Raw genomic sequence first — 14,999 nt, forward strand, 5'->3', positions numbered from 1 at the left:
AGCCCTCCTTAATGGACAGGGCTCGGGGTAGGTCCCGTCCCTCCTGGAGCAGGGCCACGTTGTTTGCTCCTGTGCCGTTATCTCCCCTCTGCAAATGGATGTGCTTTAGAGGGACTGGAATGTGAAGCCAGGCATTTCTCCGCTGCTGAAAACTAAATACTTCATATGCTCTGCTAAGTGGCTTAGCAGCAATTACAGAACAGGAACTTAAAGTACGGTAGCATGACAGGCAAGCCTCAGCCACCGCCTAATCACTGAAATGCCCAGGAGTGAAAAGAAACAGAGAGGCGTTATTCTGCCTGGAGCCAGCAACGGCAGCGAGCAGAGAGCGGGACAACGGCCCCATCTGTGCCACGCTGGGTTCGGAGACAACCGGGGTGCTGAACAGCCCCCAGATCGCCCTGGCTGCAGGGAAGCTTGCATGGACACGGCATCTTTGAAAAATCAGTCCTCAGCCCTGGAAATCAGGTCTTCCTTCAGCCCCCGATTCAGGACCCTGTTTGGACAGACAGGAGTTACTGACTGTCAGCTGCGTGGCCGCTTGTCCCAGCCAGGAATAAAACACGCCACCTCCTTGGGCAGGCATAAGCCAAATCCTAGGTTTGGCTCCTTGTACTGGGCAGCCCCAGGGCTCTGGTGGTTTCGGACACCCCTTTCCCACCACTGCTCCCATCAGCTGTCACTGCCCTCTGTGTCCAGTCTGGGGATTCTGCAGCAAAGAGCAACTTCTGGCAGGCTCAGCTCGCGCCTTGGAGCACACAGGAACGAGGGGCAACAGACTCAGTCTGCTTCCCCCTGCCTCCGCTGCAGGCTCAAGTCTTAAATCACCGCAGCAGATTCCTCGGGGCTCGTTTTTCAGAGCGGAGAGGCTGACAGGCGGTAACGAGGCTTGGCGCTCCAGCTCCGCTGCTTCCAGGAACGTGATGCGCCCACAGGAGTTTTGGCTCCTGCAACCCACTACAATGTGATCCTAGGGATCCTCATGAGCTGGCAGCCAATCCTTGGGAGCCCTCCCAGGCATCCTTCGACCACTCCCCTGGGCTCTCCTGTACAAGGGAGGACCTGGTGAGGACAAGGAGAGAGGGATTCACATCTGTCTCGGTAGGGAACTGCCACGATAGTTATCTGGGAAATAGAAAAGATGGGTTTTCTGAGCCCTTTGGTTAAGTGACATCAGCTGACAGCACCACTGACCCTGTCCATGGGCCGACACGCTGAGCTGGGTCAGACTTCACGTCTGCTCACACGCTGCAGAAACCTTCATCCGAACTTTCCGACAGCAGAAGGTTAAGTGGGGAACACAACAGCAGATCATGATTAAGCTAAGCCTCTAAACAAAACTGCTTTTTGATTACGGGGCTAGGCGGAGGGAGAGGGGTCACCAGAGCCTCCCGACCCCAGCGTCCCCGGCTGCGGGCCCCAGAGAGGACAGGCGCTCTGATTCTGCACTGAAGTTTCCAAACCATCAAAGAAATTCTCTCCTTTCCCACAGGGTTGCTTCCCCAGCTTAATCTGCTGAAATTCCCCACTGTAAACAAGTGGCCGAGATAAATAAACCCGTCTCCAGGCAGATTAAGGTCAGGCTGCACTTCAGCTGGTTTTTCGTCTATTTTTCGTAATTAGGCTTTAATCGTAAGTACTAATGCGCCAGGGCAAATACTCCCACGCTACCCAGCTCTCTTCCCAACAGGTCTGTCCTTCAGCTCCCCAGCAGACGGTGCAATAGATGTTCAGTTTGCAGCACATGCACAAGCAAATGATGTTGTCCCCCTGCCACTCTTTTTTTTTTAAATTATGAAATCCTGCAAAATCCTTTACATTTTACCCAGTATAAATCCACAATCTTCTTTGAGGCTGATCTTCTTGCAATCCCACACAAGTCTGTGATGTGGTCTTTGTTAAAAATCAATGATTAATTATTAAACATGTGCCCAAAATAATTTCATCAGGGCCCAGTTCCTCTTCCTCCTCACAGTGCCAGGCAGAGGAACACAGTCTGCACCGGGGCTCCTTGCAGCAGCTGGTGCAGGGCCTCTCTTCTCCCTCCCACCCTCTCCCTTTGGCAGAGCCGCAGCAGTGTTAACGCCGGGCAGCTTTGGCATCTGCAGCCTACAAGCATTTTGACAACGTGTCTTCGCTGCCCCACGTACGCCAGCTAACATTATCCACCCAACGACATTTTTGGGCAAGCTGTCACCTGTGTGACTCGCTGCCACAAGGACTTTACAATGCCATACCCAAAAACACGCATCCTCTTGCTTATTTAACTGGTTGCCTTTCCAGCTGCGCTGAACGCCCCTTGGCCCTGGCAGCAGGAGCGGGACTGTCAGCAGACCTGTCCTGTGATGTGCACACCACCACCACAAAGGGTTCTCCGCACTCTCCACCATTCTCCACCCTGCTAATATTTGTTACTAGTGAACATCACCAATTCATTGCTGTTCCTGATGCCTCCGTGTTTCCACTCTTCCTTTCAGTGGGATGCTCTGTTTCTAGAGTCAACGCCATCCAAAGCCAAATACACCAGGAACTTCTGTAAGAGTGGGGGAATATCCTCCGTTCTGAAAACTACCCTGTCTGTGCGCATCCCGCCTTGGGGTCACCGCTTGGACCATCACCATACTCTCTGCAGGGGCTTCTTTTCTGCACGACAGTGCCCAGATCTCCCCGAGCGACATGCCTACGCCAGGCAAGCCATTCTCTCTGACGTGTGTTGGCTGGCACCATGTTTCACCTGCTGTCATATCGATCCTGTCTCGTTAGGGCTTGATGTTCCCCAGCCATCTCGCCATCTGCTGATGAGGATGTATTATCACTTCCCCCTGCTTTGCTGAGTGAAACTAAATGCACCAAACAGGTCTTTGCATGGTTAGGCCAGGACTGAAAACTGACCACTTACCCCTGACGTATGCTGGAAGGGAGGGAGGGCTCTTGGCTTGGATATTTGGTTTGAATTCAGGCCAACTAACTTGTAATTCTGGGCAAACTGCTTCCTGCCTCCAGGCCTGCCTAGACCTCCATATATCCATATTTCACAGATGTGTTTTCTTTCTTCCATGTGGAAATTCTGGCTTGGTGGATTTGGCCACTCTCCGGGATTCTTGTGCATCCAGCCATCTAGCTGCAGCCTCCTGAAATCCTGGAAATATCTTTTTGGCAAGCACGCACAGATCAGCTCTCCAGAGCCTGTATGCTGATTTCCATCTAGGGAACCTCGCGTAGAAGCAAGGCATCCTGGCCCTGCCTGGCTCTTTGTCTGCGGTGTTTGGCCAGCTTCTCAAATCTCACGGCTGTGTTTGCATTTGTTCAGCATTTGGGACAAGGGTCTGCAATCTCAGCTGGAGTTTCTACCCGTTACAGTAATACCACAGCGAGAAGGCTCCATGGGAGAGCTTCTCCCCCTCGACTCACTGCGCTGGAGAGAGTGGGTCAAGGACATTTTGAAAGCCAAAGCAAACTGGCGGCTGATTGTCAGTTATCAAGCACTTTGCAGACAAGACCACTTACGGCAGTGTGATTTTATAGCAGGGATTCTCAAGCTATGTCATAACCCAGTTGTTCCAGCCATGCACGGTGCTACTGCTCTGGACGGTGATGACACATGAATCAATGAATTACAGGAATTCCTGCCATAAGCACTGCTCCAATGGCTCAGACCAAAGCTCCTTCTACCTGGTATCCCACCTCCCAGAGCAGGCAGGGACAGATACTTAAGGAAAACTGTAAAAGCAGGGCAAGTGTGGAGAGATATTTTACCAGGAAACCCATCCACCCTCTCACAACCTTTGGTTGAAGGACTTCTTGAAAGAGAAGTTGTACTTGTGTTTAGCAGCCCTTTTTTCCCCATTTTCCTAAGGGATTTTTATAGCAATCTCCTCCACACCAAAGGGCATGCACCCACGTAGGTCTTCCTTGTACAGACAGGGCTCCACCCCCTGGACCAGCCTCATCCTTCTTCTAGCTTTGCAACATGCCTTTGGCCCCAGGCCATAAGCCCCCTCCCGCCGGCAGGCTGCAGAACAGCTCACTCGCTCGCTGTGAAATTATGGCACAAGCCAAATTACTCACCCAAGGTCCCAGATAACTGGGACAGCCCAGGACTGCTCCGTCAACTCCACCACACAACCAACCCCTTCCTGCCCATGTCATTTTAATGTTTTTTTCTAATGGTATTACGGTATCAGCCAGCTGAGCCAGTGCCTAAGACGCCTAACCAGAATTAACCAGAATTACCCAGAACTGCATTTGAAGTGTACTCTTTTTAAAGCTAGGCTCTGCACTGGCCATCCTTCCCCACTCACCCCAGGAACACACATCGGAGCAGGCAGAAATTGGTTAGGCAGGACAAGACTTATCCCCTCTAGGGACTTATTCCTCTAGGAATGGCACTTCCATGTCCAGGCTACATCCCACCCCCGCGGGCTCACCAGCCCCCTGTGCCCTGGCAAAGGCTTTTGGCTAGCACACTGAACACAAGCTCCAGCCAGCCAGAAGGCTCAACCGAGCAGCACAAGACATTCAGTCCTTTTCTGGCTCTCTGCAACTTACCCAGCTCATCCCAGAGCTGCCTGCACTTCTCCGTTATGCCTGTCCCCTGCTGCCTCCAGAGGGAGAGCCGAGGATCGGCCATGAACTGCTCTGTTATCAACGTCAGCATCCTGGCCCCGTTGGAGTCCCTCATGCGCAGCATCTCCCGGACCTGGAGGGGGCAGAGAGAAGCCTTTGTGAGATAAACCAGGTCCCCTGGAGGGATAATGCTCGCACAGAGGCTGTGACCGGGGTGGTCAGCATCCAGTGAGTGCCAGCTACATCCTATGCTTTGAAGAAGCCCAAATGATCAGGAACCTGAAAACAGGGCCCTTATGCAAAGAAAGAGAGGAGCCTCTCCATGGTCTGGATCAGCTCTGCAGATGGCAGGACCGAACTCCTCTGCACCGTGCTGATGGGGAGATGGGGGAAAAGCCCTCCTTTGCACGGGAATCTCTGCCACCCCATTGCGTGGGAGAAAGGGACCAGCCTGGAGAGAGGCTGACTCAATCCAGGCCTGACCCAGAGGCTGGATTACAACAGCCCACCCAGCGACCGGGCAAGAAGGCACTGGAGCACGGATTCTCAGCTGCAACGGGCACAGCGCCAGGGCAGCAAGCAAGTTGCCGGCTACGTGACACGCTGAGCAGAGGGCAGCAGAAAGACAGCAGCCAGCTCCTCCTCACCTTGGCAAACATGGAGTTGAGCTGCTTCCCCGAGCCGTAGTACCCTCCCTGAGATAGGAACAGCTTCACCTGCTCTCGGACCTGCTCTTCATCCAGGTGCCAGCAGTTCTCATCGTCGATACTGGCCCCAGCGGTGGGATCAGGAGCACCTGGGGGAATGGGAAGGGAGGAAAAAGAGACAACCGAGTTTATAGCAGTGGGGCCAGCAATCCCACACAGCAAGAAGAAATGGACCCACCTCTGCTGAGTGTTTATCAGCTCAGGTGAGGGAAACACAGCCAGAGTCCCAGGCGTCCAAATCTAGCCACCAGTGTCATGCTCTCCTTCCACAGCAGCTACAGTAGCTGCAGCTGTCAGAGTTAATGAGTTAATGTCTACAGCCCTGTTCCTTCATCCCACTGAGTCCAGGGGTGACAATAACAAGGGCTATGTTTGCCCAGATTTCATCGCCAGCCCAGGGTCGGCCAGGATAATCACGCCTCCTGACAGGGAGGAACACAACGAAAGCCACATCACCTCTCCCTCTGTGCCCCATGTGAAGTAAGCCTGAGGAAGAGCATGGTCTTGCCTTCCTTCAAAACCCCCAGGGTGAAGGCAAGGCAGCTGCAGAGACCTGTGTTCTCTGGCTCCTGGATCGCACAGGGTTCTCCTCCTCCTTATCACAGTTTTATTTAAGCATTAATAAAGATCTAATTCCTGCAAACTTCCTCATGTTGGGAAGCTGTTTAACAGAGATACCACTGGACGGGGGTTTCACAGTCCCACATTCAAACTCCTGGTACTGCCCCAGCTTTGCTTTAGGACTAGGGACAAATCTCCATGCATCAGTGTATCTGCCTGGAAGGGACCCTCCTTTGGAAAGCACTAGGGATCAATAATGCAAACTGTGACTGGACCCAGGGACTTTGGCAGGCCACTCGCATGTGTTCACCAGGTGTACTTCATCTTAAAGAGAAAGAAAAAAATCCCACAAGCATCTTAGACAAACAACATCATGGATCCACCTCCCCCTGCCTTGTCCCTTTCAAATCCTGTTTTTTCTCAGAGGGCTGTTCGTCCGCACTGCAACAGCTTGGCTCTGCAGTAACGGCCAGGCAGCTGCAAGCCTCCACCGAGCAGCCAGCCCACCACAGCACAACCTGCACTGAAGAGCCCCAGTGCCAGAGGACTCCTGTTAAACCTAAATATGCCTTTAGCTCCGTGGTGCTGTTGTCAGTCTGCAATCACCAAAAAAAAAAAAAAAAAAAAAACCTCCAAACTTTTTTGTGAAAACCCTTCCAATTTTTCAAAGGCGGCTTTGTGAAAGGCGCTGATGGATGCTGTGACTTTGCAAAGAACCATTGGCATCTCTGCACCCTGGTGCTCAACAACACGTAACAGAAACGCAGCATCTCAGCTCTGCGAAGCAGAAGGGCTCTGCAGAAATTCCTCAGTGAAGGGTGATGAAGAGGAGGGACCGGGGTGGCTAGAGCATGCGCCGCTCGGCTTGAACCTACTGCTCTCCTCACCTCTCCTCTCAAGCAAGGAGGTCAGCACGGGAACAGTGAGGCACCACACAGACTGCCACGGGAAAGCTGTAGCTGAGATGTTTCCAATTAAATCTTAATGACATCTTCCCTGCTCGACTGGCATCAGAGTGGGGAGCCGACATCTCTGCTTTCACGACTGCCCGCGGCCGAAACACTGTTCCTTTGCCCCTGCCACATCTTTGGGGGCACGAAGGGCCCAGGCCCACGTGGCGCTCCAGCGCTCAGAGGTGCCCAGCACCTCCCAGGAAACACAGAGCCAAGGGCCCAAACCCACTTCATGAAAAGCAAAGCGCAGGATGTCTGCTCGGCAGGGCAGCTGTCTCTTCTTGGCTTATAAACGAGAAGACATCAACCCGAGGGGTTTTGCTCTGCCAGCAGAGGCTGAGAACGCTTCTGACCTGATAAGATACAGCTATTTGTATTTAATGTCCTTTACAAAATTCCTTTAATTTCTGCTAACAATCACTACCCCAGAGCCTTTCCAGCAAGCCCTAGGCACAGCCTGTGCCACGCTGAAGGGAGAGGACGATGGTGCTCTTACTGCAGAATAATTTGTAGTCGACAGCACAATGTAATTGGGATAGGATCTAAAGCAGCGGACAGGAAAATCGCAGCCACTGGATGCGTGCATGGGCTCTTGCCTGGAGCCTCACGTTGTGCAGGAGGGAACCAGCAATGCACGTGACCTGGTCCTGCTCCCCCACCGCCAGTGGCCAAGCCCTGCCATTAGCCACGAAGGCTCGCCAGTGCAATGGGGACAGTTCATCCTGTCCGCAGCACATTTCAGCTTTTCCGTGCCTTTTCCTTCCCCCTGCCCAGCCCCGTCCTTATCTCCGCTCCCCCTTGCAGATAAAGAGCAGACAAGCTAGTGATTATCCCATATCAGGAACCAGTGACTAATCTGTCTACCACGAGCACTTATCCAGCCCCCATCGCTGAAGCATCTGAGATGCTCACGCTCTTCTCGTATCCTCCTCCCGCCACCCTGCCTGCCTCTCCCAGCTCTAGCTATCCAGCCTGGCCATCATCCCAGCTATGTCCGTAGGGTCATCTGGCAGCACCCACAGGGACTGGGAGGACGTGGAGTGCCACGGAGCTCAATCCATCCTTGGTCCCTCACCAGGGCCATGCATTCGCTGCAGTGGGTCAAAACTAAGGAATTTGCAAGACGCAAAAAAGGGGTGTCATTTTTGTAGGTTCCCCAGGGCTACCCTCAGCACTAGCTGCTCACAAGCAGCGTCAGCAACGGCAAGCACAAACAGCGAGGCAAGGAGAGCGTAGCTAAATAAAAATCTCCTCCTCCCACGCAACACATCGAGTACGTTTCACGTCTGGGTTCTGACCACAGCCAAATTAGTAACGCAAATCCCACAACTCCAAATACAATCTAAATGCGCTTGTGAATTTGTTTTGCTCTCGTATAAAGGATTCATAGGGAGGGCTGTAATATCAGATTCCTACACATGCAACACAAGCAGGCAGATTATGGGCTACCCAATTACTCTGGGGAGCTGGATAAACATTTAAGAGCAAACAACGGGATTTGTGCAGTGTTTAAATATTAATGGCAGGATTTGTCCACTTCCCATTGCCAATGTTAACACCGTGGCGACTTCGCCAGTGGCATGCTATGACGTAGCCGATGAGCGATTCCATGTCTCTGCTCCAAACGAGCCGGGAACGGCATGTAAAACAGCCCTGAGCCTACGTAACACGTTTCTCATATAGCAGCATTCCTGATCCAAACAGCCTGTTTCAGATGTGCTTCATCTTTGTCCTGCGGGATTCAGATTTAAGGAAACACCAACACACATCTTGAGTGGAAAGAGTGTTTCACCAGCCCATTTACACTGGCTGTAGAAACACAGATAAAAATGCAATCAATCACTCAGAGCAGGAGCCCTCCCTCACCCCAGGCTCTGCGCTTAACTATTCGCCATCCACGAGAGGCTTCTCCAGAGGGGATACAAAGACCGACAAATAAGGACTGGAAAAAATCTACAAAATGAAAAACAAAGCAAACCCGGACATGGAAAACTTAACACCTTGCTCAGAAATCAGCTGCCGGATGCCAAGAAAACCGAGTCCTCTCCTGGAACGGAAAAAAGCAGGTTTCCGTGGTTGAAGAGGCGGCAAGACCCTCTCCGCACATGCACGGATATGAGGTGTCCCAACACCTGCTGCAGGCACAGAGCAGAAGAGCAAAACTTGGGCGAAAGCTCAAATATTTCCTGGCTGCCCTATGGGAGCCTCACATGGATCTTCAGAGGCGGGGAAGTCCTCTGGCCAACGCACTCTGCAGCCAGACCTGCCACCAGCCATGGCATGCAAAAAGAAAGGGAAATTACCATTTTTAACTGGGGACTGGTGCTGACACACCGACGATAAAAGCAACATGTGCCAAAGCCGTCGTCACCGCTGTTTGCCCGGGCCATCTCATGACTGCACGTGGCATTGCTGCAAGCCTCTGGGCTGCGTCTCCAGCGTTTGGAAAGAAAACAGAAGTGAACAAAAAGCCACCCAGCTCGGGGAGAGAGCGGGGGGGGAGAGGGGGGGCAGGATACGGCCAAATAAACAAACAACAGAAAACCTCAAAGAGAAAATAACCAGGCACCAGAAAGGAAATGAACTCTAACGAGAGATAAAAATAGCGGCAAAGCAAGGGGGGGAGGACTTAAGCTCCGCTGGGCCTCCCAAGCCTCCCGTTTCGTTTCCAAGTGCAGGCAGATCGGACCAGAGCCTCCCAAGGAAGAATGAAGATCCGAAAACATCTGACGGCAATCGAGCAAGCAAAACTGGACCAGTTCCCGGCTGCCAGCCACAGGCACCTCCAAAAACAGGTCTGGTTTTGAAGAACAGGACGCAACAGTCCAGCCACATATTGGCATGTGGACACCCAACGCCTGTCGCGGTCCTTGGAGCCAAGCCCCAAACTCCTCCATAGACTTCTCCGCTCCCCTACCCAGCTCACCACAAAACACCGAGATCAAAGCCAACTCTTTCAGGCTTTTAGCTCCCCAAACTTCATTTTCCTCTGTGCGCCGCCTGTGAATGCCCAACGCTGCCTTTGTCGCCAGGAGAATGGAGGCCAAATTCACTCAGGTCTGCAAAGCTCTTTCACAGGTCTCTTGGTGGGAGCTATGAAAAAGGGGTAAAAGTACGATGCTAATTGTTGCCACGCATCATTAGGAGATCCCCAGTGCTCTCGGGGCAGAATCCCAGCAAGAGTCCTGCAGAGTCCTTGTACACAGCTGGGACCAACATCGAGGCCACTCATCGCTTGAAGGCCCTTTGCCAGGAGCCGCACACGTGCGCTCCGGAGGGCATTCAACAGCCCCAGAGGCTCTGCGAGACAGGGGGGAAAGGAGTCGCTGGCAGAACCTTTCTCTCAAGCACTCAGGTGTATTGTTTTCCCTTAATTTCATATCAGCTCAGCAACTCACAACACAAATCCTCTGGAGACCTGACCTTCTCCTCCTCCTCCGGGGAAAGGCAGAATTTCAAACAGATTTACCAGCATCTTGTTCTGCCTCCAGGCACTGTTGGGGGATGACCTAAGAGTTAAAGACCACCTGAGGACTTCTCAAATGTTAACCACGGTTCAGTGTGACAGGACAAGTGGGAAGGTATTTCCTACCCAGCTGACCTAGCAACCTCCTTGCTGCATACCAGATGAAGGACAGCAGTAGCCCAGGAACCAACATGCTCAAGGTAGTCAAGAATACATTTGGGACAGAAGCAAGAAGAGGAGGTATCCTTATGGCATTTGCATTAGGTGAACCTGATATTCCCATACCAACATCTGAGACAACCCTCATCCTGCCCCCTTCCTGAGGCACCACCCTGAGATCCTTCTGAGGGTCCTCTCCTCCAAGGCAGCTCCAGAGACCTTCACTGCAGGACCACAGAGGCCACTTGTTGATTCAAGCTGACTCTCTGCAGGATTATCCCGAATTGCAAGACAGAAGAGGTTTTGTGGCTTTTCTCTCTTTGGGCTCAGAAGAGCATACAAAGCCTCTAGACAGGTCAGCTAAGCACCACAGACACTGTGTCATCAACTGGCATTTCCATGGGGCAGACAGACCTCCCTAACCATGTCTCCTGGGCTGAGGTCAGCAGCTTGCCTGGCCGGGCCCAAGCACAGCACTAGAATAGGGTGAGCTACCGAGCTGCAAACAAGGGCCACCAAAACCTCCTCCTGTCTCCCTGCTCCTCCCCAAAAGAAGCAGGGAGTATTCACCCAGACGACGGGCTCTGAGACAAGGAGAGAGAAACGGGTCAAGGCAGAAATATTTTGGTCCTAGATCACCAGATGCAACACACAGAGAAAAAAATGTTTTTCATGACCCTTCTAAGTGCCTGCACTGTGTCAGAGCCACTGTGTTGGAAAATGCCACTTTTCACAGCTTCAGTATTTCCTTGCACCTCCTGGTCCAAGACAGAGCCCTGCAGCAGCCCTTCAGGCCAGCAGGGCACCACACCACAAAGCGCAGCCCCTCTGCAAACTGCTCTCTTCTCATTATACACTCCTGTCTTCAAGCTTCTAATTGAAAATTTTAATGACTGCCGTCTCTGGCCTTGCTGTGGTTTCCATCAGTCTCATCTCCTTCCTTGGCCACAGACTGCTTTTCCCCCTCACTAAGAAACAAACGTTTGCCTCCAAAGTCCAGACATCCTAACCAGGCTCAAAGGACGTGTTTGCCTGCAGGGAAACAGCAGCTTTCCTCCCGTACTCCCCTCACTGATCCGGTTTTCCTCTTAAAATAAATTCAAATCATTCACTACAAGCATGAACTGAAACATAAGAGGAGACATGTGTTACTTCCCGAGTCTGTGGCTGCCTTGGACCCCGCATGCTCACCGCTGCGGGACGCTGGGTCCATGCTGCCAGAGCATGAAAGCCCCTGGTGCTGTCAGGACTCTTGGTGCTTTTTACCATCCTCTCCTCTGGTTTGCTTGCTTTTGTCCCTGAAAGCCATCTGCCTGTCTACAATCCAGTTTCAGCACTTTTTCCCAGCCTTGTCCTTCTCAGTGCCTCCTGGCCCTCTCTGCAATATTTTACCGCTCCAAACCAGTCCCTTCTTGCTCTCTTTTCCCCTTTCCCACTTCAAAGGGGCATTTTCTTCCCGCGGGTCACTGGCAGTACTGCATGGATGAAGGCACAGCCGCTACCAAGCCCCACACACAGAGCAAAACTGCATCTAGTCCTGGGACTTTCCATGGCTGCTGGTGGCCCAGAGCCACCTTCTCTGTTTGCATTTTCCTGGACTCAAGGCCACAGACTGGCACCACAGCAAACCAACATGAGCCATGGGCTGGTGCTCCAGAAAACCAGGGGGTGCAGGGAATTGGCTTGCTCCAAGGGGCACCAGGGAGAGAAGTGAGGAATGGAGGTGGACAGGGTAACACCACGGCCACCGCCAGATGTTCCTGACCCTGTAAGACTTTTCACTGTTGAAGCAAAGCTTTCCCGCTGCAGGCCGTGACTGCTCTCAGCAGCCACCCCATCGAGAAAGGCCAGGAAACAGCGAGTCACATTTGCCGGCGTAACGACAACCTTGCAGCCTGGCTCTGTGCCGGATGGTCACGCTGACATTTTCCACAAGAAGCAGGAACACGCATGGTGAGGGGAAACAGCAGCACCGAAAGCCACTGTGGTCTCCTCATTCGAGCTGCCACTTCAGACGGGGATTGTGGAGGAGTTAGACACGTGAGGCACTTTCGCTATAAGCATGCTGCCCTTTGCAGCGATCTACTAGAACAGAAACGTGACCTACTTAAGCATACAGAGGTCAAGTGGGAAGCAGACAGCCAGGCACACCTAGGCTCTCTGCTCTGATTGAATCCTTAGAGAACAAGCAAGCGCCTTGGCTGCGCTCCGAGACTGCATCATTACTGGATAGTTTGCATTTCCTTCGAGGAAGGCAGCCTGGAAGATCGGCATACGGTGTGCAGCCCCGCAGCTGCTGGCTCCTGCAAGGAACAAAGATCTGAAGCCGTGATACAAGCGCCGCGCCCCAGGCACCGGTGCGTTCTCAAATGCAAGCGATTACCTGTAATTTCCTTTGCTGCTCAGCCTCTGCAGAGGGAGAAAGAGCGCCCCTGATCGGAGAGGGGAGCATTATTTTATAAAACGGGCGATCCCATTGCACAGACCGTGTGAGGGCTCTTCCCGGAGCCAGAGAAACTGCGACACATGCGATTAGAAGGAGCAGCCTTTCTGGTGAGCAGAGGCAGGTGTGGAAGATTCAATGCCCATCTGAAACTAAACAGACCTCCAGAGGAAATAAAAAAAAGAAAGAGTTTCTGGAGAGGCTGTTCTTATTCTGAGGTGTCATTCTGCTCACACACTGGGGTACTGTTGGGTGACCGAGGTTACCCTCCTACAAGCCACCTTGGCCTCAACCCAGAGGCGAACGAAGGTGCGACCCCACGGGTCTGAACTAGTCAAGACCAAGAAACGTGCGTGTAAGCACATAAAACTCTATTTAAAGCATACCTAAAAGAAGTTCAAATCCCAGGATCAGAGACCCTCTATGAATGTGTGAATTGCAGCTGCAAAGGGCAAGATGTGAGAAAAATTTGGATCCCTTTCAACTTGAGCCCCAGAGGAGCTGCCTGATTACTCTTATATTGGCAGCTCCACACAGATGTGGGCTGCAGCCCTTCCTGGGTTCCTTGTCTTGGGTTCATTGCTTGAGTAGCTCCCTGCAGCGTAGTTGCACTGTGGCTGTGCTTTACTGGCAGGGTGGAGAGGGCAAAGCTTGTAACAGTGTCGAGGCTTGTGAGCCAAAGCCCTAGACAACAGCCCTCTCTGAACTTGAAGGTGGTTGCTCTAGAGCTTTCCTTTCCACAGGGTGAGAAATTTATTAATTTGACATCTTAATGCTGATCTTCTGCATCGTTCTCTGGAATGAGGTCAGGCTAAATTTCTTCTTAGAGAGGAGTAAACTCGCTTGTGGGTCTGGCTAGGTAGCCAAATGGGTGGTTGCCTTCTCTGGTGGAATAAGGCAGCATTTCTGTGTCAGTTCGAACTCGCGCACTGGAGGGCATGAATTTGTGCAAGTCTCAGGGGAGAGAGAATTTTTGCTTTGTTTTTTAAAACCACTTGTAAAAACAAGAGACAGATATTGAATCGGAGCCAACATCTGTATCTTTGTAAGACTCACAATCACCAGTCTTTTGCTGACTCTATAGCAATAAATATTCAGGGCCATAAAAGCTTTTCCTCAATCTGTTTAGGAGAAAGCAGCCTCAAAAAAATGGTATAAAAGCAATCTTTCCCAATCTAAGCGCCAGTGGATCAGTTCAGGGAGGGAGTAGAGCTCACCAGATCTAGTACTAGATCACCAGATCTAGTACCACAACTCTTCATTCTTTTTTAATGCCAAAAAATGAGGAAATCCCCCAAACCAGAAATTTGAGAACACAGCCACACACATAGCAGATGTGGCCCAGTGGAGGAGACAAAAGCCTCTCCCAAGGTGGAAGCAGAAACGATCGGCCAGATCCAAGGGGAGGGGAAAACTCCTGAGATCTGAGCTACCATCACCAGCGTGATGAGGTGGACCCCCAGCCTCACCTCTACATGTGGATTCAACCAGTCCAGATCCTATTTTAGGCTGCATATGGGGCTTTTCATCTTCAGAGCACTTAACAGGCATGTGTTAATCCCCGCAACGCCCTTCCATGGCAGATAAGTGTTTATTATCTCCACTTTACAGCTGGAGGGCCAGGCATGGTGCTGCGCGGTTCATTGCTGGGGGCTGGGGGCAACCTCGGCTCCTTGGGAAAGGGTCGCTGCAGCTACTCGGCTCCTCTGAAAGACACAGCTCGAGTGCCTGCCTCACGCTGCCAAGAGGAGTCCCAAGGCAACTCCCCAGGTAGGGTGACCACTTCCTGGACCAGCAGGCACCTGGAGCAGGGCTGGGATTGGCACTGACCCCACAGGGCACCTTCCGTGCGAGGAAGCCCAAAGCTCCTTCCAAACACAAAGCCCCACGGCGCATCGCTGCTGCCTTTGTGCGCTAGGTCAGGACAGCAGTGCTCATTTATTATGGGCAAATTAACGCCTGCGGAGATTAAAGTTTTATCTCCCGCCGGCTCAGCTGCATCTGACTTAGCAACGTGTCAAGCTGGGCTGGCACCATGTCACCACATGCTGGAGGAGCCACATCCCTGCTGCGCCTCCCACTCCCTGGCATCCCAGCTCCAAGCCCCCAGAAGAGCCCTCTGTTTTGGGGAGTAAACATGCTTC

The 14,999-nt window shown here is 52.3% G+C and overlaps 1 protein-coding gene across 1 annotated transcript in view; it reads right to left on the reverse strand.

The window, feature by feature from the left end:
• ZSWIM5 (zinc finger SWIM-type containing 5) overlaps positions 1-14,999 on the reverse strand; it is a 110,547-nt gene that overhangs the window by 18,758 nt on the left and 76,790 nt on the right. The window contains exons 3-4 of the mRNA XM_067301121.1: positions 5,214-5,362; positions 4,549-4,699 (exon numbers count right to left, since the gene is read on the reverse strand). Coding sequence (XP_067157222.1) covers positions 4,549-4,699; positions 5,214-5,362 — 300 coding nt within the window. The remainder of the gene's footprint in view (positions 1-4,548; positions 4,700-5,213; positions 5,363-14,999) is intronic.

The sequence above is a fragment of the Apteryx mantelli genome, chromosome 8 (genome assembly GCF_036417845.1).
Source record: "Apteryx mantelli isolate bAptMan1 chromosome 8, bAptMan1.hap1, whole genome shotgun sequence".
Classification (NCBI taxonomy): Eukaryota; Metazoa; Chordata; class Aves; order Apterygiformes; family Apterygidae; genus Apteryx; species Apteryx mantelli.